This window comes from Chelonia mydas, chromosome 10 (assembly GCF_015237465.2).
Source record: "Chelonia mydas isolate rCheMyd1 chromosome 10, rCheMyd1.pri.v2, whole genome shotgun sequence".
Classification (NCBI taxonomy): domain Eukaryota; kingdom Metazoa; phylum Chordata; order Testudines; family Cheloniidae; genus Chelonia; species Chelonia mydas.
In genome coordinates, this window is record NC_051250.2 from 19695551 (window position 1) to 19723344 (window position 27794).

A 27794-nucleotide genomic window follows, 5' to 3' on the forward strand; every position below is an offset into this window, starting at 1 on the left:
TGGGCCTGTTATTACAGAGCAGACAATGTTGTAACATGCCTCTTAAAATATGCTATAAAATGCAGGAAGAGCCCAAGCCGTGTCCTCTTCTCGTTGACAGGGTAAGTTCATCCGCATTAATTTTGATGTCACCGGCTACATCGTTGGAGCAAACATAGAAACTTGTATCCTTTTCAGTGAGCTCTATGGGAAACTAACTAGGGGGAGCAAAAGGAAGTAACATAAACAGACTTCCTTGCATGCCTAAGAAAGGCAAATATCACTAAGACTGATATAAACAAAGGGCAGGGAGGGAATTAGCTCCATTTATGCTGATACCAATTTTGCAGTTTGTCTCACTCTCACGTTTACATTTTCTGTTCAGACTAATCAGTTTGTTTTCTCAGCTATCTGGACAGAGCACACTATCCCCCACGCAGCATCTCAGAAAATACTGACAGAACATCCCACCCAATCAGAGTATACTTTACTATCAGAGTCAGTCAAATAAACCATGTGTTATGGTAATAAGTCTTGTGGTTAAGACCCAACTTGGGAGATACGGGTTCAGTTTCAGCTCTGTATCTATGTGACTGGGGCAGGTCACTTAACTCCTGTGGCTTAGTTTTCCCCATCTGTAAAAGAGGGCTAATACTTCCTCGCCTCTCCATGAGGCTGTGCAGATAAATTCATTGTGTATGAGATGCTTCGGTACTAAGGCATTGAAGCCCATATAAGATTAGATTAAACTCGATAAATTTATGGAGGAGATGGCATAACATGATTTTGGCAATTAATTGATCTTTAAATATTCATGGTAAGTAGGCCCAATGGCCTGTGATGGGGATGTTAGATGGGGTGGGATCTGAGTTACTACAGAGAATTCTTTCCTGGGCATCTGGTGGTGAATCTTGCCCACATGCTCAGGGTTCAGCTGATTGCCATATTTGGGCCTGGGAAGGAATTTTCCTCCAGGGCAGATTGGAAGAGGCCCTGGGGTTTTTTTTGCCTTCCTCTGTAGCATGGGGCACAGGTCACTTGCTGGAGGATTCTCTGCTCCTTGAAGTCTTTAAACCATGATTTGAGAACTTCAGTAGCTCAGACATAGGTGAGGTTTATTGCAGGAGTGGGTGGGTGAGATTCTATGGCCTGCATTGTACAGGAGGTCAGACTAGATGATCATAATGGTCCCTTCTGACCTTAATATCTATAAATCTATGAAGTACTAAAATAGATGGACTCAAAGAAAACACTAGTGATAATATGCTGTTGGAGACTGTCTTTTGTACAGTGTCTACTACAACAAGGTCCTAATCCATGACTGGGGTGCCTAGGTGCTATCTCAATACCAATACATAAGATATTTACTTTTTCTTCAGCAAAGTTACAATAGGAAAGATGCAGGAATCAGGATTAAACCGACAAGAGGTGCTCTCCAGCAGGAATGCGTTGGAATCATCTCAAATTCCCCACCCCTTGTTAAACTTCTCCTGCCAAACTGATGGGAGGATTTCCATTCCTCTGGAATCACCTTTTCTGTATCTGTACTGCTAACCCAGCCTTGCCAGACATGACTTATCCTTGGGGCTCATAAAATATTTGTTCCGTGCCAATATTTCTGGCACTGGAGTGCACCACCTATGTCCAAATGCTGGACATTTGCAAACAGCTTTTCTGGTGCAGATTCTGCAGAGTCCCGTACCTACTCTTCACATCCTTTTCCCCCCTCCTCCATTTCAAATGGCAGACTGAGGGTATGTCTACACTGCAGTTAAAAACCTGTGGCTGACCTATGTCAGCTGACCTGGGGGCTTAGGATAAGGGACTCTTTCATTGCAGTGAAGATGTTCATAAGCCAAAAGCTTTAAAGTTTGCCCCAGCCTGAACTAAAGGTCTGATCCTGTTCCTTCAGGAGACCCTGGTGTAGAACCAAGGGCTTAAAAGAACCATTACTGCACTATTCTTCACAATTCATCATTGGCAGATGCTGTGCCATATGTACATGTTGCCTACTCTAATTTTAGCAGATTAGATATTCATTAAAATAGTTAATCATTATTTTTACTTTTATATCTCCTACACGGACCTTGAAAGCAGTACTTCTGGAAAGGTGCGAAGACACTGGTTGATGTTGAAAGATTTATGCTAGGATCTGATTCCCGGACTGGTTATTCTTGAGGAAGAAGGACATCACAGCCTGACATGACAGATATCATGTAAACTATTCAGATTAGGCCCAGTTCTGTAAACACCTAGGCCTACATGTAACGAATGCTACCGTGTTTAGTGCCATTGATCAGATATAAAATGGGACTACTCATGGTACTAAGCAGTCAGCCGAACATTCGTATCACTTCTTGTGAATATTTCAATTGACATAATCAATAAGCACTGTATATGGTAGCAAGTGATTGCAGAATCAGACCGTTGGATGTTAGACATGCTAACATCCAACATGTGCCACTGGTTGTACGAAGGCAATTGGCAGTGTTAGGATGCACGGAGTGAAATATGCCAGTAAGATTTTTTTTTTTAACCTACATAACGCCCAGATTTGCTTGAAAAGTCTCGTGCTGTTCGCCAGGCTAGAGATGAGCGGACATTTCATATCTTTTACTATATGATCGCTGGCTCTGGGGAACAAATGAAAAGTAAGTTCAGCTTAAGACAGGTGACTATCTGAGCAGCAGTTGTGAAGGGCTGAGTTCCGTAATTGGCCTTAATGTCTGAAACTAATTTCATTCATTCCATCCTTGCTATAAGTAATGAGCTCCTTGACTATTCTAAACAATCCTACTTAAGAGTTGTAGAAATTTCCCAACTTATGTGCATCTGTTACTGGTGGTTTGTAGTTCATAGGTCACCCCAGCACAAATAGGGAAGGGTCCACTAATAGATCAGGTGCAAGTCCCCAGGTCTAAAAAGGCCTAGTTCTAAAACAAGTAAAAATGTGGGATTTTTTAAAAATTTGAAAAAGCTTTATGGAAACAATGGATCAGATCCCAGATGGTCAGGAAGCGCACAGCACTGCTCAGAGATATAGTACACGCTGTTTTTTTAGCATCATTCCAGCAATCAGGAATTGCCAGGACAAATGCCCTCTTTCCTATAGCCATTCCAACTTCACTGGCAGCTGTGAGAATACATTTTTAAAAGCTACTAGTGAGTGGAGACACCCAGACTCACTCATAAGTTTTGAAAAATTAGGTCATGGTAACTCTACACCACCCAAAATTCCATACACCAGGGAAGTCCACAGTTGTCAAACAACTGATTTTTTTTTGGGGGGGGGGGTCTGATTTGCATCAAGGGAATGGACTTAACGGTCCAAAGATTTGAGAATTTAAAACGACTTTATACTCTGAACAATCAATGGGATTCAGATTTCTCGTATGGGGGGGGTGTGTGTTTCTCTTTTCTCTAAGTAGATTTCTCTCCGTCTTTTATAGAGGATTTATTGCTGGAAAGTTTCAACAACTATACCTTTTTATCTAATGGCAACGTGCCTATTCCTGGTCAGCAAGATGATGAGATGTTCCAGGAGACCTTGGAAGCCATGACAATTATGGGTTTTAATGAAGAGGAGCAGCATGGTAAGAACTGATAGCAAGCTTTAGGTCAAGTAAAGCAAGTACTTTTACAAGCATCAGCTTATAGCTCTAAGAAATATTGCTGTAATCCCTGTGCACACTTTTACAGCAGTGGAGTCTTCAAGATGTGCCACTATGTGAGCTGCATGTAAATGAACATCTAGTTTCATATTAGGAAGTTAATATTATTCAAGGCTCAAGTCCAGGCCTCTCTGGAGATGCATGGTCTTGTCACTGGACTAGGAACCAGAAATCCCAGAGTTCTAAACCTACCTTTGACTCCCTCTGCAAGTCATTCAGCCTCTATCTCAGATTCACCATCTGTCGAATGGGGTAATACCTCTCTCCCTCCAAAGTGCGCTTGTGCTCTAAGAACTAATGGCACTATGTTCCCTTCTACTGCATGCTGAGGAGGTGAATAAAACCACACAAATTCCATGGAAATGGATCCAGGGTTTTCCCATAGAGAAAATCTTCCCAGACATACAGTTGCCTCTTTTCCATCTGCAATAACAACATGAGAACTCAACGCTGTATGATCAAGGGAGATATAATCAGATGGATAAGGGATGATGTTGGAGGACAGCTATACTACATGGCATGCTCTCCTTTTCATTGTGGGACACATAGCATGCAAAGCAGAATTAGTTAGTGGTACTGGAACAGCATTAACTCCCCATAAAATCTCTGAAACCCATTGTAGGAGATGATATAACATGCGCTGGTCAGCAGCTAACAGCATGGTGATTAAATTGCTCATACTGCCAATGCTTGAGGAAAACCCCTAAAAAACTAGGAGACAGCTCCTGTGTGTGTCAGTCTGGCTGGTGATCTATGGGGTTTGGGATCAGAGAGGCCACTAGAACCCTGGCAAACAGTCATTATCAGCCTCACCTCAGCTCTCTAAACTTTTCATACAAAAAGAAAGGGGAAAGGATGATGCAGCAGGATGTCTGGGGTGAATGTTGGATTTGCTATGCAAGGAGGCCTAATTGATTTAATGTTTGAAAAGACTGACAAAAATAGAAATTGCTATGTAAGCGCTATGTTGTTTTAGGGTGGAGGTTTTCAAAAACACTTACCATTAGCCTAATTCTGTCCCCACAGAAATAATGGTCAAACTGAACATCTTGAAAGTCCCACCCAGAATGTGATTAAACTGGCAGGAGTTCCATGACTGAAAATGGAATAAGTTATAAGAGGAGAAGAGTTACTATTAGATTATATACAAAATATAATGCATAGAACAAACAGAGATGTAGTGCATATGTATCTTAAATGTGGATCAGCTGAAATTTCTACATTTTTTTTGCTGTCTGTGTGACAAATTACAAAGGTTTTTTCTATCAGTGTCAGAAGTGACAAATCCCATGAGAGCTGCTTGGAGAGGGAACATCACATGCATTCCGAACCCATTTGAATGCCAAACCATCAATACAGTTGTCAACATCCAGTAGTATTTTAAAAATTGGGTCTTGAAAGGTAAAACATGGCTATTAAAGGACAGACTTTTAAGCATCCTATCTGACAGAACTTCACACATGCTCACTATTAATGACCATTTAATGCTACTTTTTAGGCACTTTCCAACAACGATGACCAAAAAAAAAAGTTGCAAAATATTATTACTTAAATTTGAAGTAATTGGGCCTGCCTTGGGCGGTTAATACTAGTATTACCTGCAGGTTCAGGGCAGAGGGAAATGAACAACCACCTAAACTATCTTGAAAATGTACACGATGCAGACATAGAAGAACCATCTTAATAGTAGATTTGTGGTTTTAATTGTCATGACACTGTATGTATGCTTCTCCCCCCTGGGTAGTGTTAGTCTTCATACCTGAAGTGACACCTGGTGGCCAGGACAATGGAGATCTCATTACAGACCACATCCATCAAAACTGAGCCTGTGGGGTGCTGTGAACTCCATCAGCTCCCACTGATTTCATTAGGAATGGAGGGTGCTAAACTCAGCATAGCACCTCTCAGGATTGATTCAAAAGTGTCTATTTTAATAAAGGTGGCAGGTCTCACCTCCCATCAAGGCATGCAGGAGGAGATGATGCCTGCACCTTTCACTGGCATCAATAGTAATTCTTTGTATTGATCCCTTAATCCCCCATGCCTGGACCCCCAAAATATGAACCTGCTGAAGCATCATTCTCTGCTTGTACAAGTTTAGGAGTCTAGCAAAAAGAAGAATTAACCCCTGAAAGACAATCTGGTTTCTAAAGTGACAGTGTATTTTAACATCTAAGGCAATGCAGTGTTATGTTAATGCACACTTTCGGAATTGCATTTTAATCAGATGTTTTGTATACTAAATACTTAGGCCCCAATCTTGCAAGACTTATACACGTGCTTAACTTTAATTCCATGGAACAGATAAGTTAACAAATAATCTACTTCTAAGAGCAAAAGACAGACAATTACTATAAAATAACGTACTGCAGCACAGTAGTCCCCAACCTATGGTCCATGAAGCATCAACAGTCCTCAGAGCACTAAGTGGTGGTCATAAATACCTGACATGGTGCTGGCTGCTCTTCTTATTTCCAGCTACTAAACGGTATTCAAAGTGAGCTACAGATACACCACCTGCTTTCCTAACATGACTTCCCCGGTAAGCAATTGCTTTAGTTGCTCCTGGCGCTTTGCAGTCACCAAGGCAGGGAGATGGCCCTGATAATCATGAACGGAAGGGGAGGTGAACCCACAAGAGACACTCTCTAAAGATATGGTCTACACTATAAAATAGCTCTTGTAGGGAACATATTTGATTATATACGTATTATTTCTATTGATAGAATTCCTGACATTTTACTCTAATTTATTTTACAGCTATGCTGAAGGTTGTTTCATGTGTCCTACAGCTGGGTAATATTATCTTCAAGAAGGAGAGAAATACTGATCAAGCTTCTATGCCAGATGACACTGGTATAATTTTATCTCTTCAAAATTTAAATTGAAAACCATGAATAGCATAATAAAATGACTGTCAAAGGTGGACTCACTGCTTGTACAGAGCCTCGTAGTGTGGCATAATGTAGCATGGCATAATGTAGCGTAGCAGGCTCTCCTCATCCAGTACCCTCTGCTGACAGCTGCTTCAGCCCTTCAAGGCTCTGCCTCTTCTCACCACTCAGCCCGCCAGCCAGGTCACATTCAGTCCAACCCTTTCCAGGGTAACAGAATCCCACAAAACAATTGTCCAGTGACCTTACATCAGGTGTCTGACCCCCAACTCTGAGCCCTGTGGTCTTCACTCCCCTTGTCTCAAGGCTCTCCATAGCCCTTGCCTCAAGGATGTGTGTGGGAGGGAAGTTCACACCACCTTTCTCCAATCACTGATAGGGGTGCCTAGGTCCTCCCTCTACAGCTCAGTACTACTGTAGTGAGCAGTCAAGTTCTGCTCCTTTAGACCCCTTGCTGCCTCCCTAGACTGTTTTCTACGTTGGTCCATCTGTAGGCCCCTTTTACCCTCTCTAGGTTCTACAACGTTCCTTCCAGCTCTTGTAATGAGCAACACCTCCCAGAGCTTCCTCCCCAGAAGTCCAATTCCTACTCTTTTTCTGGGATCATCATAGCAGCTTTCACCACTCCCCTGTCTTTCAAGTGTTCCTCCTGACCTTCTTTCTAGTCTGGGCTTCTTCTCTTTATACTAACCACCCAGCTCCTCCCTTGCTGGGTCTTGACTTTAATTGGGCCTGACCCACCCTCCAGGTGCAACCAGGGGTGCTAATTGCTCTCTGACTCCTATTAATCCTTTCACTGCCAGTGTGGAAACACACCCCAAGACAGACTGTTAAGTAAATGTAATTTGTACCAGTCTTCTCATTTTCATTGTTGATTTTCACTGATGCTGCAACTATTGAAAAAGAGATTCTACACTTTAAATTAACAAAATTAACATGCATTGTATCTGGTGATCTTGAGTTCCTAGGTGGCTGAACAATACATATGCTGCTGGTGTTGTGAATGACACTTATGGAGTCTCTTTTGCGTATGCATGAGGAAGATATTTTCATGGAATGGAGGGATAATGTGTTCATCACTAGTCATACTGCTAGCATGAACATTTATTGATCTACCATGAGAAAATCCAGTGTGAAATAGAGTTTTATTCTCTTTATTGTAGCTGCACAGAAAGTGTGTCACCTGAGTGGTATTAATGTGACCGATTTCACAAGGGCAATTCTAACACCACGGATCAAAGTTGGACGAGACGTTGTTCAGAAAGCCCAGACGAAAGAGCAGGTATCAATTTGTGATCTCCTTAACTCCGCTAACCTTCTTCTTTAAAAATCGGTGTGGGGGAGAAATGGCAACCCTATCCCCTGCACCCCATGTACTGTTCTATATGGAAGATAAAGTTTGATTTTGATTTGTTCTTCCATTTCATTTCTTCTTCCCTGCCCTGCTTTAATAGGCAGACTTTGCGGTAGAGGCTTTAGCCAAAGCAACATATGAACGTCTGTTCCGTTGGATTCTTAGTCGTGTGAACAAAGCTCTGGATAAAACAAAAAGACAAGGAGCTTCTTTCCTGGGGATCCTTGATATTGCTGGATTTGAGATTTTTGAGGTATGTGCTATTTTGGCACAAGATGATCTGAACATTCCCACTCGTGTATTTCACTCTTTCGTTTTAGTTAGTCTCATTATCTGTCTTTTTCTAAAAGTCTTAAACCCTGATCCTGCACTGAGAACCAGGTGGGCAGACACTCTGCAACTGTGCAGCACCAATGGGCTCTGTATGGATGCAGGGATCAACCTGCTCCATCCTCAGTGGAGCACTGGGACCTTAAGCAGCACACTAGACCTGTGTGGGGTGGGAATACACTGAATATTGTTCTGTGAAGTTTGTAAAGAGGCCGCCTGGGTACTCAGAAATTTAAGGAATGCAGTAAGTGGATTATAAACTCATACTACTTCAGTGATAAAGCGGCACCTACATAAAACTACTGAGAATTACATTGAGTTGAGAAAACAAACTTAACTATAGCTGGTTAACCTAATGTCTAAGAGTTTAATGTAAATTTTCATGTAAAGCCAAGGTTAGGGTAGTAAAATCTACTCCCTTATAATGTAACAATTATTGCTAATGAAAGTACTAGATGATACAAAATGTTATCTTACTATTCAAATTTCTCTTGTACATTTATTTTTAAATATAATCGTTCAGTTCTTTCATCCCATTTTCAGGTCAATTCCTTTGAACAATTGTGTATCAATTACACAAATGAGAAACTTCAGCAGCTCTTCAACCACACAATGTTCATACTGGAGCAGGAGGAGTATCAGCGTGAGGGCATTGAATGGAATTTCATTGACTTTGGCCTTGATCTGCAACCTTGCATTGAGCTGATTGAAAGACCAGTAAGATTACATGTCTTTCTGTGGGACAACATTGTGTAGGTTGGATAAGGGATGTTTATATCTCAGTCCAACAGGGAACTTGGGTAACCTTAGACTTTTTGGCTCAATTGTTTCTGAGTATGATTATAAATAACCTAGAGGAAATTGAAGGTGGTTTTCTTTCATTGCATATGACTGATGTGTCTACTGCTCATGTTGCAGAACAACCCGCCTGGTGTCCTGGCTCTCCTGGATGAAGAGTGCTGGTTCCCCAAAGCTACAGATACATCCTTCGTAGAGAAACTATGTCAAGAACAAGGCAGTCATGCCAAGTTCCAGAAGCCTAAACAACTCAAGGACAAAACTGAGTTCTCCATAATCCACTATGCAGGAAGGGTACTGGACAGGACTAAGCTCTCTCACTATATAAAACTTGTACCTCTTTGATGTCCAAACAGTGAAATATACAGCCAAAATGTGATAGATTGCCAAGAAATAGAATCAAAGTACTGAGAGTGACTTAGTTTGCTGGAATAAAAAGTGCTTTCATTCTGTAACATATAGAAAGCTCTCAGAACTGGTCTAATTCTGCTCCCATTGAAGTCCATCCCTGGTGAAATCCACTGATTTCAATCTGAGCAGAGTTAGCCCAAAGCTGAGTGTTTCTCAAAATGCCACTACTTTGGATTCGCCAAATAAATTCACAAAGATAGTAGGGGTCCACTGATGTGGATATGGCAGGAGGATTGGGGCCCTGAAATATGAGTGCATTAACCTTGAAGAGCTGGGCATGTACCAACCTTAATCCATGTGAGCAAATCCTATCTACACAGGGCATTTCCCATTATTAATTATTATTATTATTATTATTTGGAGTGTTGTAGTGCCCAAAGTTCCCAGTCAGGTTCAGGGCCCTCACTATCAAAATTCCTGACTGACAACAGATTTTTACATGAGTGATATTTTCTAAAGGTTAACTACAGTGCAAGTGCCTGGCTAACGAAGAACATGGATCCACTAAATGACAATGTGACTTCTCTGCTGAATCAGTCTTCAGACAAATTTGTGGCAGATCTTTGGAAAGATGGTATGAATCTGAACTCTAAGCTTGTAACGTTGTGTAAAGAGCTGACAATGATCCTTTAGGAACTATTCTGATTGCTTTCTGTCCCTTATCAAGGTTAGGTACCGGGCATTAAACTCCTTTTCCCTAAACTTATTAAATCTTTAAACTATACTCCTCAGAGACAGCGTGTATGGCTTAAGCTCCATCAAATCAATTACTTACTTAAAAATGCCATCCAAAAAGATCATGAAAATGAAGATTCAGCATGTAGCTGTTATTGAACATGTAACATTGAGCAGCTTATATTATTGTTACTTCTGAAGAGTGATCATGTACAATCCATCTCTCACTCCCACCTCTCAAATAAGTGTCCCATGGGCATTGCTAAGAAGACGTAATTTCACTGGCCCCTGCCAGTATGATCTTCTATTACATAGCACTTTTAATCTAAAAGAATCACAAGGAGCTGTACAAACATGTGTGTAATATAAACAGCAGAACCCTAATTTTTCCAAAGGACGTGGAGGATACCCCAAACATTCAGATAATCAGGGGAAATGACCCAGAAGGGAGTGTGGTCCAGTGTGTGCAACACTGGGGTCGGAATCAGGAGGTGTGGTGGGGAGTTTTCCCAGTTCTAACTTGCTAGGTAATTCTATATAGGGGTGTTGTGAGGAGACATTAATGTTTGTAGACTAAATGTAAATGTAGCCCATACATAAGGGCTAAGTGTTCTATATTAATAGCCATGCGTTCAACAGCAATGTATTCAGTCATCAGTCCCTGAGAACTTGTATTTTCAGCATTGACACAGAAGTAGTAGACCTTACCAGATATTTAATCTTCTCTATATCTATGACTATTGCCACTAAACTTTTATATAGTACCACAATATACGGTTAGATTATACTAGATTTTATTATGTGCAATCATGCCAGAAGCAACGAACTTTGAAGATGGTCTGTCCGAGAGGTTCCATTCACACTTGTTTTTATGTTTCAGTGGACCGCATAGTGGGGCTGGACCAGATGGCAAAGATGACTGAAAGTTCACTCCCTAGTGCCTCAAAAACCAAGAAGGGCATGTTCCGTACTGTTGGGCAACTCTATAAGGAGCAACTGACCAAGCTGATGACCACCCTAAGGAATACAAATCCAAACTTTGTCCGTTGTATCATTCCAAATCATGAAAAAAGGGTACGTTTCAAATGCTCAGGTTTCAAAACCTTGGCACAGAGCCCATTATTCTTGTCATGTTCTAGTAACTCTAACAGTATACTGTAGACTCCACTAATTCCCAGACTTTTTACTAAGGAAATCCTATCCCAGCCTCATGTGGAGGGGAGGCTCCAGGAGTGGGGATGGGTTGGAGAGGAAGCTACCCCATACTCGCCCCACAATGGCAGCTCCTGTCCATGGTGTTGGACCTGGCAGTGAGCGGTGTTACCTGGCACATGGGATCACAGCAGCACTCAGGTTTGGCCCAGCTGCCCCTAATGTCATGACAGAGGGAAAGCCAGACCTCATTTGTGTGAGTGGCATTGCAACCTGGTGCACAGGGTCACAGAACCACTCAGATTTGGCCTGGCCACCTCTCCATCATGACAGGGGGGCAGCCAGGCCAAATTTGAGTGAGTGGAACTGTGAACTGGTGCACTGGATTTCAACAACAGATCACAACACCAAGACCAGGGAGCCAGGCCCAGGCCCAGGCCCAGCCTCCCAGGACAGGAGCCACCACTGTGGGGTGAGTGTGGGGCAGGGTTGGTCTCCCAACCTGCCCCCTTGAGGCCTCTACAGCAGGCCCACAATCCATGTACAGCTTTCCCATGACCCACTGCCTGGAAAATACTGTTGTAGATGACAGTAATATAGAAGTATAGAAAGAAATGTAGGGCTGGAAGGGACCCTGAGAGGTCATCAAGCCCAGTCCCCTATGCTGAGGCAGGACCAAGTAAACCTAGACCATCCCTGACAGGTGTTTGTCCAACCTGTTCTTAAAACCTCCCATAATGGGGATTCTGCAACCTCCCTTGGAAGTCTATTCCAGAGCTTAAATACTCTTGTAGTTAGAAAATTTTACCTAAATCTCCCTTGCTACAGATATAGCCGATTACTTCTAGTCCTACCTTCAGGGACTCAGAGAACAACCGATCCCCATCCTCTTTAGAACAGCCCTTAGTATGTCTGAAAACTGGTATCAGGTCTCCCCTCAATCTTCTTTTCTCAAGACTATACATGCCCAATTTTTTTAACCTTTCCTCATAGGTCATATCTTCCATTATAATGCTATGCGAGTAATACACTTTCCAAACATTTATCTTCCTTCTTCATTTATTTTATATGCTAAAACTGAAAATATCTTTATTCCATAGGCTGGCAAACTTGATGCCCATTTGGTGCTGGAGCAGTTACGATGCAATGGTGTCTTGGAAGGGATTCGTATCTGTCGGCAAGGATTCCCTAACAGAATTGTCTTCCAGGAATTCCGCCAGCGGTAGGACACTGCTATAGTACCATATGATTTGGAGTGTTGTAATACACATTCATCTGTGCTGAAACTAAGATCACGGCTGTGCTAAATAATCAGTTTTCCTTTTCTATGCCATTTCCGTTTACAGATATGAAATTCTTGCCTCAAATGCTATTCCTAAAGGATTTATGGATGGGAAACAGGCTTGTATATTGATGGTGAGCAGAGTGTTTTCAACCAAAATTAATGAAGTCAGGAACATACATTTTACATGGAAATGGTTAATTTTTCTGCTAACGGTGTAAAAACCATTCCAATGAAAAGTACTTAAGACTGTACTGTAATGACAGTGTCAACAAAATATCCTTGTTTCCCTCCCAATAGATCAAAGCATTAGAACTTGATCCCAACTTGTACAGGATTGGACAAAGTAAAATCTTCTTCAGAACTGGTGTTCTGGCTCATCTGGAAGAGGAAAGAGACTTGAAAATCACAGATATCATTATTGCTTTCCAAGCTCAGAGTCGAGGCTACCTGGCAAGAAAGTAAGACTGCACTGTCAGAAACACAATAAGTCTATGGCAATGTATATCATGGTGTGTAGTTATCTGCATTGCAAATTGAGGCTTTTTTTTTAAAATGAGGTTTATGGTTATTGTGACATTTTGGGTGCCACTGTAATGCAAAGGTGTCAGATGCAGTACATTACATAAGACGGCATACTCCTTCCCCCTAAGATCAATTACATAGAATAGATGTACTTCAACTACTTAGACTGTAAACTGTAAGTACTGTCTTTTTTGTTCTGTATTTGTATGACCCTTGACACAACAGCGTTCTGGTCCATGACTAGGAATGCTAGATGCTACCACAATACAAATAATAAAGCTGATGCCATTTGCAAAGTGTTAAACCCCATTGATACGGAGCTTGGACCTGAAGCACTGGGCACTTTAGCCACCTGACCATACGTCCAATTAATTTGAACCCAACTAAGCACTCTAAGAAGTAAAAGTCCATTTTTTAAATATTAACAGTAAAGGTTCTTCCCTTGGGCCCTGCCATCAAAGCCCTCAGACTTCTGAGCAAACAGTTTTAAATATGATATGATTAAAGAGTGAGGACCTGAATAAAAAGCTTAGATCTGACTGCCTGCATACCCAGGATTCTGGAGACGTCCATACTCAGATCTGGATTTTGTGGTTTGATCCCATCTCTACAATTAAGCCACCCTAAAAACAACAGAATAAAATATTGAAAAGGCAGACAAAATTACTACTTTTCCTACGGGTACCACAAATAATGAGACACTTTTAAAGTGAGAGCTTGCACCAGACATCCCAAACTTTCACACAGATTCGTTCACCAGTGTTGCTTTTTTTGAAATGTATTGTGCAGACAACTTGTGCTCACTATTTTCAAATTATTTGAAGGAAGTTGCTTTGTATTTAATTACAGGGCCTTTGCCAAGAGACAGCAGCAGTTAACAGCAATGAAGGTCATTCAGAGAAACTGTTCTGCTTACCTGAAGCTAAGGAACTGGCAATGGTGGAGACTGTTCACTAAAGTAAGTGATTGTCATTCAGTGAATTTCTCTTCAGCCTTCCAAATGAGAGAGATTGTCTAGGATTCCAAGTCATGTTAGGAGGAAGGACTTTTACTGATCTATAGGGCCTGCTCCAAAGTCCATTGTAATCAGTAAAAGAGTCACATTGATTTCAGAGAGTTTAAGATTAGGCTCATTGTCAGAAAAGTCATGAGCATATTTCTGGAATGTTGTTAAAAGTATGGGTCATTCGGTCTTTATTCAGATGATGAAAATAAGCCCCTGAAAAGGATTCACACAAGAAGAATTAGCATGTTTAGATCTTTAATTTCATATCAGAAGCTGAAATGAGTTAGTGAAGAGGTGCCCTGCATCACAACTCCCCAACAAATCTTGTTCTAATTGTCCCGCTTCATAAGTCTCACCGGAGAGTCAAAGGACTGACATGACCCAAAGAATGAAATAGCCTTTTTAACAGAGAAGTGGCCTTTCATGAGCGTTGCTGAAGCTCAGTGGTGTGAGGAAGCTTGCACTGCAACTGGCTGTGTTGTATTTGTCCACTACCTTCATAATAGAAAAGTTCGTCCGTAGGGCTGTCAGTCTGGCATCCTTGATAAATATTGCATTCACTAAAACATTCACACTTGTTTTTTCAGGTGAAACCACTGTTACAAGTCACCCGCCAAGAGGAAGAAATGCAGGCCAAAGATGAGGAGCTACAGAGAACAAAGGAAAGGCAACAAAAAGCAGAGAGTGAATTGAAGGAACTGGAGCTGAAACATAATCAGGTGACATACAGTTGTGGACCACTACTGGAAACTTTATCAATTATTTTATTTTTAGAAGCTTATTAAATGTTACAAAATACATCAAAAGGGTCTGTTCTCCTTACGCTTCTGATCCTCTTAATGTCAATGGACCTGAACCAAAGCACTCTGCAGTCCACTGCCAGACTTCAAGAGCCTGGACCCCTAGATCTCCTGTCAGTGTAATAATCTCTATTTACTGGCAGTCTAGGAGAACCATGGAATCATAGAAATGTAGGGTTGGAGGGGAGCTTACAAGATCATCTAGTCCAGCCTCCTGCACTGAGACAGGACCAAGTAAACCTAGACCATCCCTGATAAGCATTTTTCTAAACTGTTCTTAAAAAGCTCCAATGATGAGAATTTCACAATTTACCTTGGAAACCTATTCCAGAGTTTAACTACCCTTATAATTAGAAAGCTTTTCCTAATATCTAATCTAAATATCTCTTGCTGCAAATTAAACTGATTACTTCTTGTCCTACCTTTGGTGGACATGGAGAACAATAAATAGGTCATCGTCCTCTTTATAACAGCCGGTAACATATTTGACTTAACACGTCGCCACTTGTCTTCTTTTCTCAAGAGTGAACAAACAAACTTTTTTTAACCTTTCATCATAGGTCAGGTTTTCTAAACTTTTTATTACTCTGGTTGCTCTCCTCTGGACAATCTCTCCCATTTGTCCATATATTTCTTAAAGAAAGCAGCACTGGGTAACTTGTGAGCTAAGTTTGAAATGCATATCCATTTATCTGCATAGCTATGTGAAGAAAAGAATCTCCTTCAGGAACAGCTTCAGGCCGAGACCGAGCTATATGCTGAAGCTGAAGAGATGAGAGTCCGCCTAGCTGCTAAAAAGCAAGAGTTGGAGGAGATCCTGCATGAAATGGAGGCCAGGATTGAAGAGGAGGAGGACCGCAGTCATCAATTACAAACAGAGAAGAAAAAGTTGCAACAACAAATGCTGGTACTGTAACCTATGTACAGGTCATGCACTTGCACCTCGCTGAAAAAAATTGGCAACTACTGATCCTATGAAAGTGGCTGCTATATAGTGCTTTATGGAATATGTATCCGCTGCACGAGTGGTTCTCACACATTTGTACTGGTTACCCCCTTCACGCAGCAAGCCTCTTAGTGAAGCCCCCCCTTATAAATTAAAAAACCTTTCTTACATTTAACACTATTGTAAATGCTGAAGGCGGAGAGGGGTTTTGGGGGGAGGCTGACAGCTTGTGACCCCCCATGTAATAACCTCGCAGCCCCCTGAGGGGTCACAACCCCCAGTTGGAGAACCCCTGTGCTACACAGTAGTAGGAATGCTTTTCTGCTGTTTTCCCCTCCATGTAATTCTTTATAATATACAGGCACATTCTTCCCCTATCCCTATTTAAAATATTTAAAGAGTTTCTTTTCTAAATAGCTAGATTACTAAATCTTTCCTTCCTCCTTATGGTTCACCCATTTCTTAAAACTAGAAAAGTTTTTAATATGCCTATATCTGTTTGGGCAGGCCTGAAATAGGCCCTGTAGTACATTCATTTCTAGAGTTCATGTTTTGGGGACTTTTTTCCCCAACAAAAAGGACCTTGAGGACCAGCTGGAAGAAGAAGAAGCTGCAAGGCAAAAACTACAACTTGAGAAAGTAACAGCAGAGGCCAAGATAAAGAAAATGGAAGACGACATTCTCGTAATGGATGATCAGAACAACAAGCTGACCAAGGTCAGTGTCATGGGCCCAGTTTTCTACTTAGTGCAAAATCAATGTAAGATGAAAAAATCTCCTCTTCAGCTACAATGGTAACAATAACTTAGCACTTCATAGTCACGTAGCTAGCAGGCCATAAGCCCTTCGTGTCTGGAATGGACTGGTGACAACGTTGCCATGTTTATCCTAGACCATTTTAAATCTTATTAAAAATCTAAATGTTGTTGGCTTTTTGAGTCCTCTAATGGCAAAAAATATTTCCAAGCAAAAATCCCCATAGCAGTTAAGCAAGATCAGTGGAAACATTCCCCTTTAGCTCCTAGAAAGAACAGACAGCTCCCCCTATGCACAAAACTTACTAATTCCTTTTAACTTTTAAAATTGTACATAATCATCTAACTGTTGTTTAACTATATTACTGCTACGTCTTGATGCTACCTCCATTAATGTCTATACCACTTACTTTCTAAAATAACTGAATACTAAGAGATAAAAGACAGTTGAGCAATAAACTTTGCTAAAGGATATCTGCGTGTTCCTCCCAATCTGGGATAATTGGTATAACTTCTTATGCATCAAGCTAAATATATAGGGTCACCTCACGCAGAGGGCCAACACTTCATGCACCACTTACCTGCTATTTTGAGGGCTTTAATTATGCATAGGCCTTGTGCTGGTCCTCTGGACGGGAGGAATTTCACCCATAAACCCTAAGGCCATGATTCAGAAATGCACCTGAAGTACGCATGTGTTAAAATACTTTCCTAAATCGGCACCCAAGTGCTTACTAGCATAGAGTGGGTATAAAGAATCTAATCGTCTAGTTCATCTCATAGAAAGCATCCACCACTTTCCATTGCCTCTATAATCAAAGTGCTACATGACACTGTCAGGAAATGTGGCATCTAAAAAGACCTGATTTATTTTTTAGTGTGTACATTGGCATTTCATAAGCATGAATAATATATGTTCTATCTGTAAATGGAAACTTCTTTTTCTTAAGGAAAGAAAACTCCTTGAAGAGAGAATAAGTGATTTAACAACAAATCTTGCAGAAGAAGAAGAAAAAGCCAAAAACCTTACAAAGCTGAAAAACAAACATGAATCAATGATTTCAGAACTGGAAGGTATTGTAAACCAAAGGTGGTTTTATATCAATTGCTTATTTGACTTGTATTTTTAAAAGACTCCTTTAAAAAATAGAGATAATACATTTACCATCTAGGTTTTCTGAAATTCCGGAACAAGAAATTCTGTAGTAATTACCAAGTAAAAATTATTTTTAATGACAGTCCTGGTGGGCTCTTTCCAAGTAGGCACAAATGTAATTTTAATTGTTTTGTATATTTGTTTTTCACTTTTAATTTCAAATGGTATTTGCCAGATTCAATATTCTGGGGCCAGTTAGAACTACGTATTACAATATTTATGAGAAACCCAGGCTTTCATTTATTACAAACCATTTTTTTAAAATCCAAGGCAGACAAAGGTAAAAGAAATGAACAATTTCATTTGTGGTTCTTGGAGAATGAACCCAACCTACAAAAGCTATGGGATGGGAACAATGCATAAGCAAAACAGAGGTCCCTATTTTGTTACAAAGTCAGCACAAAGAAAATATGGCAAAAAGTAGTGCTTCAGAATACTGGGGAGCAGAAAGCTCATAATTTATGGATGGACAGAAAGTAAAGTTTGTGTGCTAGTTGCAAGTCACTAGTCCTTCACCACAAAAGAAAATTGATTTGTAATTCTGTGTATAAGCAAATGGAGAAGTACAGTGACCTCACTGGTTTTCCATGTATACGTTCTTATGTTCAGGATCACTTTGAGAATTCCTTGGGCTGACTCATTACCCTGACAAGAATCCTTATTTTTCCAGTGCGACTGAAGAAAGAAGAGAAGAGCAGACAAGAACTGGAGAAAACAAAGAGGAAGCTGGAGGGAGAGGCTAGTGATCTGCATGAGCAGATTGCAGACCTACAAGCGCAGATTGCCGAACTAAAGATGCAGCTGGCCAAAAAGGAGGAAGAGCTGCAGGCCGCTCTTGCTAGGTATCCAACTCCTACAGACAGAAGGGCCTGAGCTGAAAGTGCAGATCTGGACATGCACACACCAATCCCCGCTCACACTTTGGGAAAGTTCAGCTCTGAATCTGATCTCTGCACTTTGAAGTGCAGGTTATAGACAAAATACACGGCAAATTACTACAGGTCTGCCCCAACCGTGAATCATTCAAATAAATGGGGGAGGGAGGGGAGGGTTTCCGATAGACTTAAATAGAGGCAGGATCCTCAGGCCATGAGAAATCAGGGCTTGAAATGTCACTGGCCACCAAGCCCCCACTGAGCAGTAAGGTCCTTCCACACCTCAATATCCTCTGGGATACTGTCTCTCCAGACAGGTGCAACAATCATTTTCCCAAGTCTCCCCTCCCCTCCCTTCCATATTTCTTTCCTGCATTGGGGGCCCAGTTTCTTACCTGTCAAACAGTTGAGAAAGTCTTACTCTGCAGATACCAGTGATCCTCCCAATTGTCTATGTCATCCAAGAGATGAGGACACCACGTCTACTTCTGTCATTCTCTCTCCAATCTGGTTAGGACTGTCTGCACAATGAGTTAAAAGCTGAACCTAGCACATACATTCAAACATATATTTAGGATGGGATTTTCAAAAACTCTTGGAGTTGGCCTAATTCTGTTCATACCGAGGTCAATAGTAAAAGCTCCTATGGATTTCTAAAAGACTAAGTGTTAGGTCACTCAGAAAACCTTACCCTTAAATACACAGTTTAAGCTATACTAACATAAGATGTTGTGTTATCTTATCTATTATCTGGTGTGGATTAATTACATTTCCTAGTAAAATTAAAATTAAAAAACAATGAATTCATTTAGGTTATTTGGATTGAAATCATACCACCAGCTCCCAACAGCTCAACACACTTGAAATTTTTTTTATATTTACATCATACTTTTTTTGTCCAGGCTTGAAGATGAAATTGCTCAGAAGAATAATGCCCTCAAAAAAATCCGTGAGCTGGAAGGTCACATCTCTGATCTCCAGGAAGACTTGGATTCTGAGAGAGCAGCAAGAAACAAAGCAGAAAAACAAAAGAGAGACCTGGGTGAAGAGCTGGAGGCCCTGAAAACAGAACTTGAAGATACCTTGGATAGCACAGCTACGCAGCAAGAACTCAGGTATAAAGACCTAGCATTTGGTAGAAAAACAAATGTAGCCAAAAATCACTATAAAAAGACATAAAATCAGAAAGCACTATTTCAGTAAAATATAGCATAACACATATCTAGTGATATGTAAAGATCTGCACATCTGGAGGGAACAACATGCACAAACCCCAGTGCGAGGAACTCTTGGATTCTTATTCAGGCTCTGACAGTGTTGCCCTACGTAGGATTGGACAAGTCACTTAATTAACTAATACTTCTAAAGTGCTACTATAAACGTGCTGCTGCTGCTGCCGCCATTATTTATTATCACTCAGCTGTACAATAACACAGTATCCTGTGTGATTAGATTGTCTCCTAGCTGTTCCATTCGTGTGTGTATTGCTTTCCAGAGCAAAGAGGGAACAGGAGGTCACAGTGCTGAAGAGAGCTCTGGATGAGGAAACTCGGACTCATGAAGCCCAGGTCCAGGAGATGAGGCAAAAGCATAGTCAGGCTGTGGAAGAGCTAACAGAACAGCTGGAGCAATTTAAACGGGTAAACTGAAACCACGACCCTGAAAATGGGTTTATCTATTAGACATTGTGGATTTCTTTTACACAACGTATTTTTCTTTGCCCTCTGCATTCAGGCCAAAGTAAACTTGGACAAGACCAAGCAGACACTAGAGAAAGAAAATGCTGACCTGAGTTCTGAAATCAGGTCACTAAATCAGGCCAAACAAGAGGTGGAGTACAAAAAAAAGAAGCTGGAAGTCCAACTTCAGGAGCTACAATCCAAATACACCGATGGCGAGCGCGTCCGGGTGGAACTCAATGAAAAAGTCCATAAGTTGCAGGTAAGAAATACCTTCTTCAGTGACCTGAGAGGCTCAGTGGGACAACTGGATATGGAGTGACTGACTTATTCTGGGTCCCACACAATGGTGGTGCTGGTACAAACCATTACTCATTTCTAACTAAATGCCCATTCCCAACAACTGTTAACTCACAAATGCAGCAAAAAAAGGCTTCTTAGCATGTTATGTAGTAAAAATAGAATACGGTTTTATTCTGTATTTGCATTTGAAAACCAACTTTTCCAAATCAATTTCTTCATAACAAGTTGCATTCCATTGGGTATAGACCTCTCCACTCAACTAGGGAGCGTGACAGAGGGAGTGGGACACAAAAGCAAGGCACCCTTTGCATGGAGCTGTTCTACAGTAGTACTGGACAAATGGAGGTTCAATAAAGTTGCTGGTGACAGAATTCCAAGAAACCTCCACCCCAGACATAAGCCTACCTGCTGTGGATTGGTTCCACAGCACTGAAATCTCACAAATTCTCTTCGCAAAACTTTGGCAATATTCACCATTCTGACATGATTTTTGCTGTCTTGAATTACATCTGAACTGGAAAACGGGCCTCTTCTTGGATTCTGGAAGTGACCCAGAAGCACAGGAGCAGGTTCTGGTCCTGGCATTCAAATACAAACTGCGATTCAGGAGTCCAGTCTGGGCCCATCTCAAACATAGCTGGGGTAGATGAGATTGAAGCTATACAAAATGACTGAAAACATTCAATGTGATTTTTCTTTAGGTTGAAGTGGAAAATGTTACCAGTTTGCTCAGTGAAGCAGAAACCAAGACAATCAAACTCACTAAGGATGTTGCAAGCTTGGGAGCTCAGCTACAGGATACACAGGTAGGCTTCCCACTGGGATAACCTGTATGAAACATATTGAAAAAGAACAAAAAATGACCATGTTCTACTATGATGATCTCTGTAGGAGCTGCTTCAGGAGGAAACTCGGCAGAAACTGAATGTAGCTACCAAGCTTCGCCAGCTGGAGGAGGAAAATAACAGCCTGCAAGATCAGTTGGAGGAAGAAGCAGAAGCAAAACAAAACCTAGAGCGACATATTTCGACATTGACAGTACAGGTACAGTGGCACAGTTAGAACATTAGCTCTGGTGCTCAGTCTTTACAGTAGGTCCATAGATTACAGATCTCTAGTTATCCCTATACATCTTAGCCAGTGAACTATTGTTACTAGGCCAGAAGCACCAAATATAGGACCTGTAGGCCAACTGCAGCCTGTGGAATTCTACTGGGCAGCCAGTAGCCACCCTCTTTAATGCAGAGGAGAGTGTGACCACAGGACTACTGGCGATACCTTGGTGCAAGATCACTCTCCTCATGATGGAGTCTGGTGCAATGGGCCTATAGCCTCTGTAGGCTGCCTCATGATGTTAAAGATGAGTGACTGCCATCAGCCTCATATTGAGTGCGTTAGGTGCACGCCTGTGGGTTCCTTGGACTATGTCAGGTGCAGCCCACTGTTGTGCAGACTTAGAGTGGCTCTGCTGAACAGACTTATTTCATTCCTTGAATTCAAATTTCAGCTTTCTGACTCAAAGAAGAAGCTCCAGGAATATACCAGCACAATAGAGAGCATGGAGGAAGGCAAAAAGAAGCTCCAGAAGGAAATTGAAGGGCTCACGCAGCAGTTTGAGGAAAAAGCTGCTTCTTATGACAAACTGGAAAAAACCAAGAACAGACTCCAGCAGGAGCTGGATGATCTGATAGTGGACTTGGACAACCAACGCCAGCTGGTCTCCAACCTGGAGAAAAAGCAGAAGAAGTTTGATCAGGTATGAGCTTATGGTCAACTTCCTTCATGTTATAACCTAACTCTGCTGGGAGTCATGGGTGCAGAGAGTAAGTTGTTGAGTGGGAATTAACATAGTTATAGAAAAAGATTAAAGTTGCATTATTTACGCCATGATTAATTTTGTATCTGCATATACAGGGACCTTTCTCTGTAGTCATTAGTAATCAACAAGACTAATGCAATAGAAAACCCTACACTTAATGGCTTTCTGTATTAATAGGATTACTGTGCTCAAACTGAGCATTTTTATATTATTGGTTTATAGATGCTTGCTGAAGAGAAAAACATCTCTTCCAAATATGCAGACGAAAGGGACAGAGCAGAAGCTGAAGCTAGAGAAAAAGAAACAAAAGCTTTGTCCTTGGCCCGGGCTCTTGAGGAAGCTTTGGAAGCCAAAGAAGAACTGGAGAGAATCAACAAATTGTTGAAAGTGGAAATGGAAGATCTAGTTAGCTCCAAGGATGATGTAGGCAAGAATGTAAGTCTCACAATATATATCCCATAACTATTTCAGGGATAATCACTTAAATTAATAGTTAACACAAAGATCTACATTTTCAGTGTGAAAAGTTCTTCACAGTATAAAATCCATTCAACAGTGTCAGAAGTTTTATGCAGAATTCCGTGAGCAATTCCATCTGCGTCCAGTCCTATCAGAGACTCAGCAATGAATTATGCTTACAAGCCTTCTTTAGTCTTGATCAACAACAAGTTATTGATCTTGAAGAGGATTATTTGCCTCATTTCTGAGAGAAGACAAAATTAAAGCAGAGATTGAGAAGTATTTGCTAACCCCGTAAGCAGCTTCCAAGTTGTGCAGTTCACAAATCTGAATTGATTAATTGGATTTGATTTTGCCAGGAGCTACCACTGTGACTAAAAGATATGTCCACAGCTGACTTGGCAGAGTTCAGTTGTGACAGGATCCAAAGCAGTGTGATGGCTCTAACAGGTGTCTGTGTCTTTGAGCTAAGAGCTTCAGAAGGAAATAAAAATTAAAAGGAACCCTGTTAACTTGATTTGAAAGGGGATATTTCTTCCTATCTCTTATTCTAGTGGCATGATCACATCACTACCACTAAGGGTTTATTTTCAGAATTGTTGGTGTTTAGACTAAAAATGAATCCTAGGATAACATTTGGTATCCAGGGTCTCAGTCTATGAATAAGCTGAATTTTGCCTTTTAAAATAGATTTATAAGGGTACAAAAAATGCTAGTTTGCCACTTTTTTGTGTGTGCTCTTGAAACTTAATCCATCCTCTCTCCACAATTCATATATTCCAATTTTTTCCATGCTATAGAATGATCACATTACATTACATGTATTTTTAGATTGATTACAATCAGTAAAAACATTGTATTGATTTCTCATTGCATGAAAGGTCCATGATTTGGAGAAGTCCAAACGTGCCCTGGAACAACAAGTGGAGGAGATGAAGACACAATTAGAAGAGCTGGAAGATGAGCTACAGGCTACTGAAGATGCCAAGCTTAGATTGGAGGTTAACATGCAGGCCCTCAAAGGACAGTTTGAAAGAGACTTGCAAGCTCGAGATGAACAGAATGAGGAGAAGAGGAGACAGCTGCTTAAACAGGTATAATTCGTTATCAGTGACACTGTAAATGCTTACTCAAAGTAACTGCAAATCCCCTGGCTTATACCATTATTAGTAAGTGCTTCAGGATAATAAGAACCAAACATTCTTCTTCCTTCGGCTTAGCTGAATAAAAGTTATATAGACCATTTTGCTTTGCTTAAAAAATAAGCTGCAGTTATAGCAGTGTTATTGCTCGTGGGTATTTCAGTATAAGGAATTTGACTGTAGAAGATAGTGATTTAACAGTGAGATTCCATTTAGTGTAAATCACCTGAATAATGAACTCTGACATAATGGCTAAAATGCTCCCCAGGCTTTTAGTGCAAGTAGTAAAAGATAGGTCCCAAATATAATACCTGGCTTCCCTGGATGAATCATTAATGACAGTGAACTGATCCAAAAATTCTGGCAGGGAAAACAAACAATGCTGAACCTGTTGGTAGAGGTGATATTGTGACTACAACACAAATATTCCATTCATCAACTGTACTACACATGTATCCCTCAGGACAGAATCAAACTTTGGTCTTTTACCACCCCGAACTCCAGTATTTGAGCCAAACAAGGATTTATTTCAGCAGTCAGTGGTATTGTAAAACTACTGGAGCTTTTATTACCTGTCGGCAAGCCCCTAGAACAGCATAGTACACATAAGTCGGGAGTAAGTAAATTGTGTCTAAGAGTGCTAAAGTGTACTAGTAATCCTAAACAAAATCTTCTTTGCTATTGGTTAGCTCCATGAGTATGAAACAGAACTGGAAGATGAGCGTAAGCAACGTGGCCTGGCAACTGCAGCTAAAAAGAAATTAGAAGTTGACATTAAGAATCTGGAAGGTCAGGCTGACTCTGCTAACAAGGCTCGGGAAGAAGCCATTAAGCAACTTCGTAAACTACAGGTTTGTGGCTCCTGAGACTAAATAGTTTTCTGTTGGGTCATTGATGTGACTTGTATAACAGCAAGTGGAAATTAGATGTCATTTGTGACCTCGATGCTAAATAGATATAACAGATATAATATTAGAGAGGGGTTTGAACCAAGACCCCAGATCCAAAATGCTTAGTTAATGTAATTTGAGTGACCTTGAGATAGCTGGCTTAGAGAGTGAAAAATATCATGTTTTGCAGTAGACAGAGACGCCACAACTAATTGATCAGCACGGATGTGCTATTGGCATCTCTGTGGAAAACCTAAGGGTTCCATCAAAGAGGTGAAACAAAAAAGGCCAGATGTGTCGATAGGACTCAAAATTGGCTCTCCACTACATGGACGTAGCATTGTGTATTTTTGAAAAACCAGCTATCACATTTGCACCTGCATGAATAGTAGCCAGTTTTCAAAGACGCTGTATATAATGATCAGTGATCGAGGGCAGGATTGAGACTTGACAGGACAACTCTTAAACACACGAAGGGATTGTCTAGATGGTGAGTTAGTGTGTGGCAAGCTGGACTATAAATCTACAGCACGATAGCCTGCAGCATACTAACTATCTGGATGGATGCTGTAACTGTGCACTAAAAGTTCCCAGTCCTGTTTCAAAGCAGAGTAGATCAAAGTGCATTATGGAACTGTTAGTGCGTGACAGAAGGGTCCACACGGACAGTTTTGTAATTACATGGAAATTAGTATTTGTTTTGTTCAATTTTCTTTTTAACAAAACTGTGATAAACACAGACAAATACAAATCCATCCTTTTTCTTTTTAACCGTCTGAAACCAGGGTCAGATGAAGGACTTCCAGCGAGAGCTTGATGATGCCCGTGCCGCAAGAGAAGAGATATTTGCGACCGCTAGAGAAAATGAGAAAAAAGCCAAGAACCTGGAAGCAGAACTTATGCAGCTGCAAGAGGTAAAGTGTGACTCTTAGAGAGTACTAGAGTGCAGGCTGCACAAGATCTTTGGTAACAAAACAGAGTTGTACCTGAGGGAACCAAATCATTAAAAAAAAAAGAAGTGATATTGGCCGTGGTGCAGGGAAAGCTACAGTCAGAATCTCTTATAACAGGTTCTGTGGACCTCAGTAAAAACCAAGGCCCAGATCCTCAAAGGAATTTAGGCACATGACTTCCGTTTAAATGGGCCGCGGTGCTTAGAGATGCTGAGTGCCAAGAGCTTCCTTTAAAACCATTAGCCTATAAGAAGATATTTTTCACAGGATGGAAAAGAAAAATGTACTGGCTGTTACAACCCCTATGACCTTTTCAATAATTTTGTGCTCCTGACATCTTTCATCATGTTTTAAATGGATACAATCCTTGTATCTGGAAGCACAATAAAACACAAACTGCGGATGGGTTGGATAATGCATATTTTTGTTCCATTAGTCTATGACTATAGAATCATAAATTGATATTCTGGTGACAGAAACGTCTGACAGAGGTTGGGTTTAAAGAGACATCATGGGTGATCAGTCTCTCACCCCATGGTTGGACTGAACTTTGTTTAACCCTCTTCATTTCTTTAATACACTGGCTGTTTGTTTCCCCTAGGATCTGGCTGCTGCCGAAAGGGCCCGCAAACAGGCTGATCTGGAGAAAGAGGAACTGGCTGAAGAACTTGCAAGTGCTGCTTCTGGGAGGTAAGAATTGGTAATTATTTTCAAGTATACCAAAGCCTTGCTAAATACCTCTCAGTAGCCAATGTTTCTGTCCTGAAAAGCGATCTGTAGCTCCAACCTTGCCAACGCATACACATATGCTTAGCTACAAATATGTGGCTAATTTCATTAAAATCAATGGGACTACTTATAAGTTACTCATAGATATGAAGGCCAGCAGGGAGGAGCAAGTGAGGTCTCTAGTAAAATAAATAAGATAGCAGCGCAAGACTCATTTCAAGAATACTTCCAGGTTCTCCATGAGTCTTCAGCACCTTCCAGTGTGTTGCAAGACATGGTCAACTGCTCAAAACCAAAAACTACATGCTTTACAAATTTAAATTTACAGGACTAGCCTCCAGGATGAGAAACGTCGTCTGGAAGCTAGAATCTCCCAACTGGAGGAAGAGCTAGAAGAGGAACAAAGTAATATGGAGGGAATGAGTGATCGCTTCAGGAAAGCAGTACAGCAGGTACAGTCCACTGGAGTTTGTCTATAAGTAAGAGGGGTGTAAGGTGTACGTATGTATTATTAATACATGCGTGTTTCTGTCTGTACCCATCCAAGTGTGAGTTTGTTTTTGGACACACCTTCAGAGAGCATCCAGAAAGAGACTTCATATTTTATATTAAATTGCTCTAACTCCCTTTTCCCAAGTCTAAGGTAACAGCTGTAGATTTTAAAGTGCTCTCCCTAAATATTTCAGTCAGAGCAGCTGAATAACGAGTTGGTAACAGAGCGCGCTGCGGCACAGAAGAATGAAAGCGCTCGGCAGCAACTGGAGAGGCAGAACAAAGAGCTGAAGAGTAAACTGCAGGAAATGGAAGGGGCTGTGAAGTCCAAGTTTAAGGCTACAATTGCTTCTCTGGAGGCCAAAATTTCTCAGCTTGAGGACCAAGTGGAACAGGAATCCAGGTACTTGGACACTACAACTCAACCCTCACTGACAAAGCCATCCTTTTATTTAATTTTAATACAGGTAATCAATTATTTTTGTCAAGGTCCAAATTTCTTGGTCAAGGTATAGTCAAAGTCCAGACTTCAGAGAAAATAATACAAAAACAACAATAATAATAATGGTAATAAGTAAATAAAAAGCTTTCACTATCCGTTCAAACGTGTCTGGCAGTCTGGGTTTGGCCAACGCTCCACCTATTGACTACCCGTGTTTTACTATATAAATACCAAAAATACTAAAAGGTTTTCCAGGATTCTATTAGTGGCATTAAGG

The 27794-nt window shown here is 40.9% G+C and overlaps 1 protein-coding gene across 5 annotated transcripts in view; it reads left to right on the top strand.

Annotated features, from left to right (window-relative positions):
* Positions 1–27794, top strand: part of MYH11 (myosin heavy chain 11) — a 102005-nt gene that overhangs the window by 64183 nt on the left and 10028 nt on the right. For all 5 annotated transcript variants that reach the window (XM_043523455.1, XM_043523454.1, XM_007058145.4 and 2 more), the window contains 32 exons: positions 101–164; positions 2532–2630; positions 3429–3572; positions 6411–6506; positions 7708–7826; positions 7999–8151; positions 8772–8945; positions 9147–9320; positions 9897–10011; positions 10993–11186; positions 12365–12486; positions 12611–12680; positions 12847–13007; positions 13921–14029; positions 14665–14796; positions 15578–15784; positions 16403–16540; positions 17529–17652; positions 18405–18576; positions 19512–19724; positions 20105–20249; positions 20344–20550; positions 21293–21397; positions 21483–21635; positions 22099–22347; positions 22633–22845; positions 23751–23963; positions 24701–24862; positions 25687–25815; positions 26456–26544; positions 26912–27035; positions 27270–27478. In XM_043523455.1, coding sequence (XP_043379390.1) covers positions 101–164; positions 2532–2630; positions 3429–3572; positions 6411–6506; positions 7708–7826; positions 7999–8151; positions 8772–8945; positions 9147–9320; positions 9897–10011; positions 10993–11186; positions 12365–12486; positions 12611–12680; positions 12847–13007; positions 13921–14029; positions 14665–14796; positions 15578–15784; positions 16403–16540; positions 17529–17652; positions 18405–18576; positions 19512–19724; positions 20105–20249; positions 20344–20550; positions 21293–21397; positions 21483–21635; positions 22099–22347; positions 22633–22845; positions 23751–23963; positions 24701–24862; positions 25687–25815; positions 26456–26544; positions 26912–27035; positions 27270–27478 — 4778 coding nt within the window. The remainder of the gene's footprint in view (positions 1–100; positions 165–2531; positions 2631–3428; positions 3573–6410; positions 6507–7707; positions 7827–7998; positions 8152–8771; positions 8946–9146; positions 9321–9896; positions 10012–10992; positions 11187–12364; positions 12487–12610; positions 12681–12846; positions 13008–13920; positions 14030–14664; positions 14797–15577; positions 15785–16402; positions 16541–17528; positions 17653–18404; positions 18577–19511; positions 19725–20104; positions 20250–20343; positions 20551–21292; positions 21398–21482; positions 21636–22098; positions 22348–22632; positions 22846–23750; positions 23964–24700; positions 24863–25686; positions 25816–26455; positions 26545–26911; positions 27036–27269; positions 27479–27794) is intronic.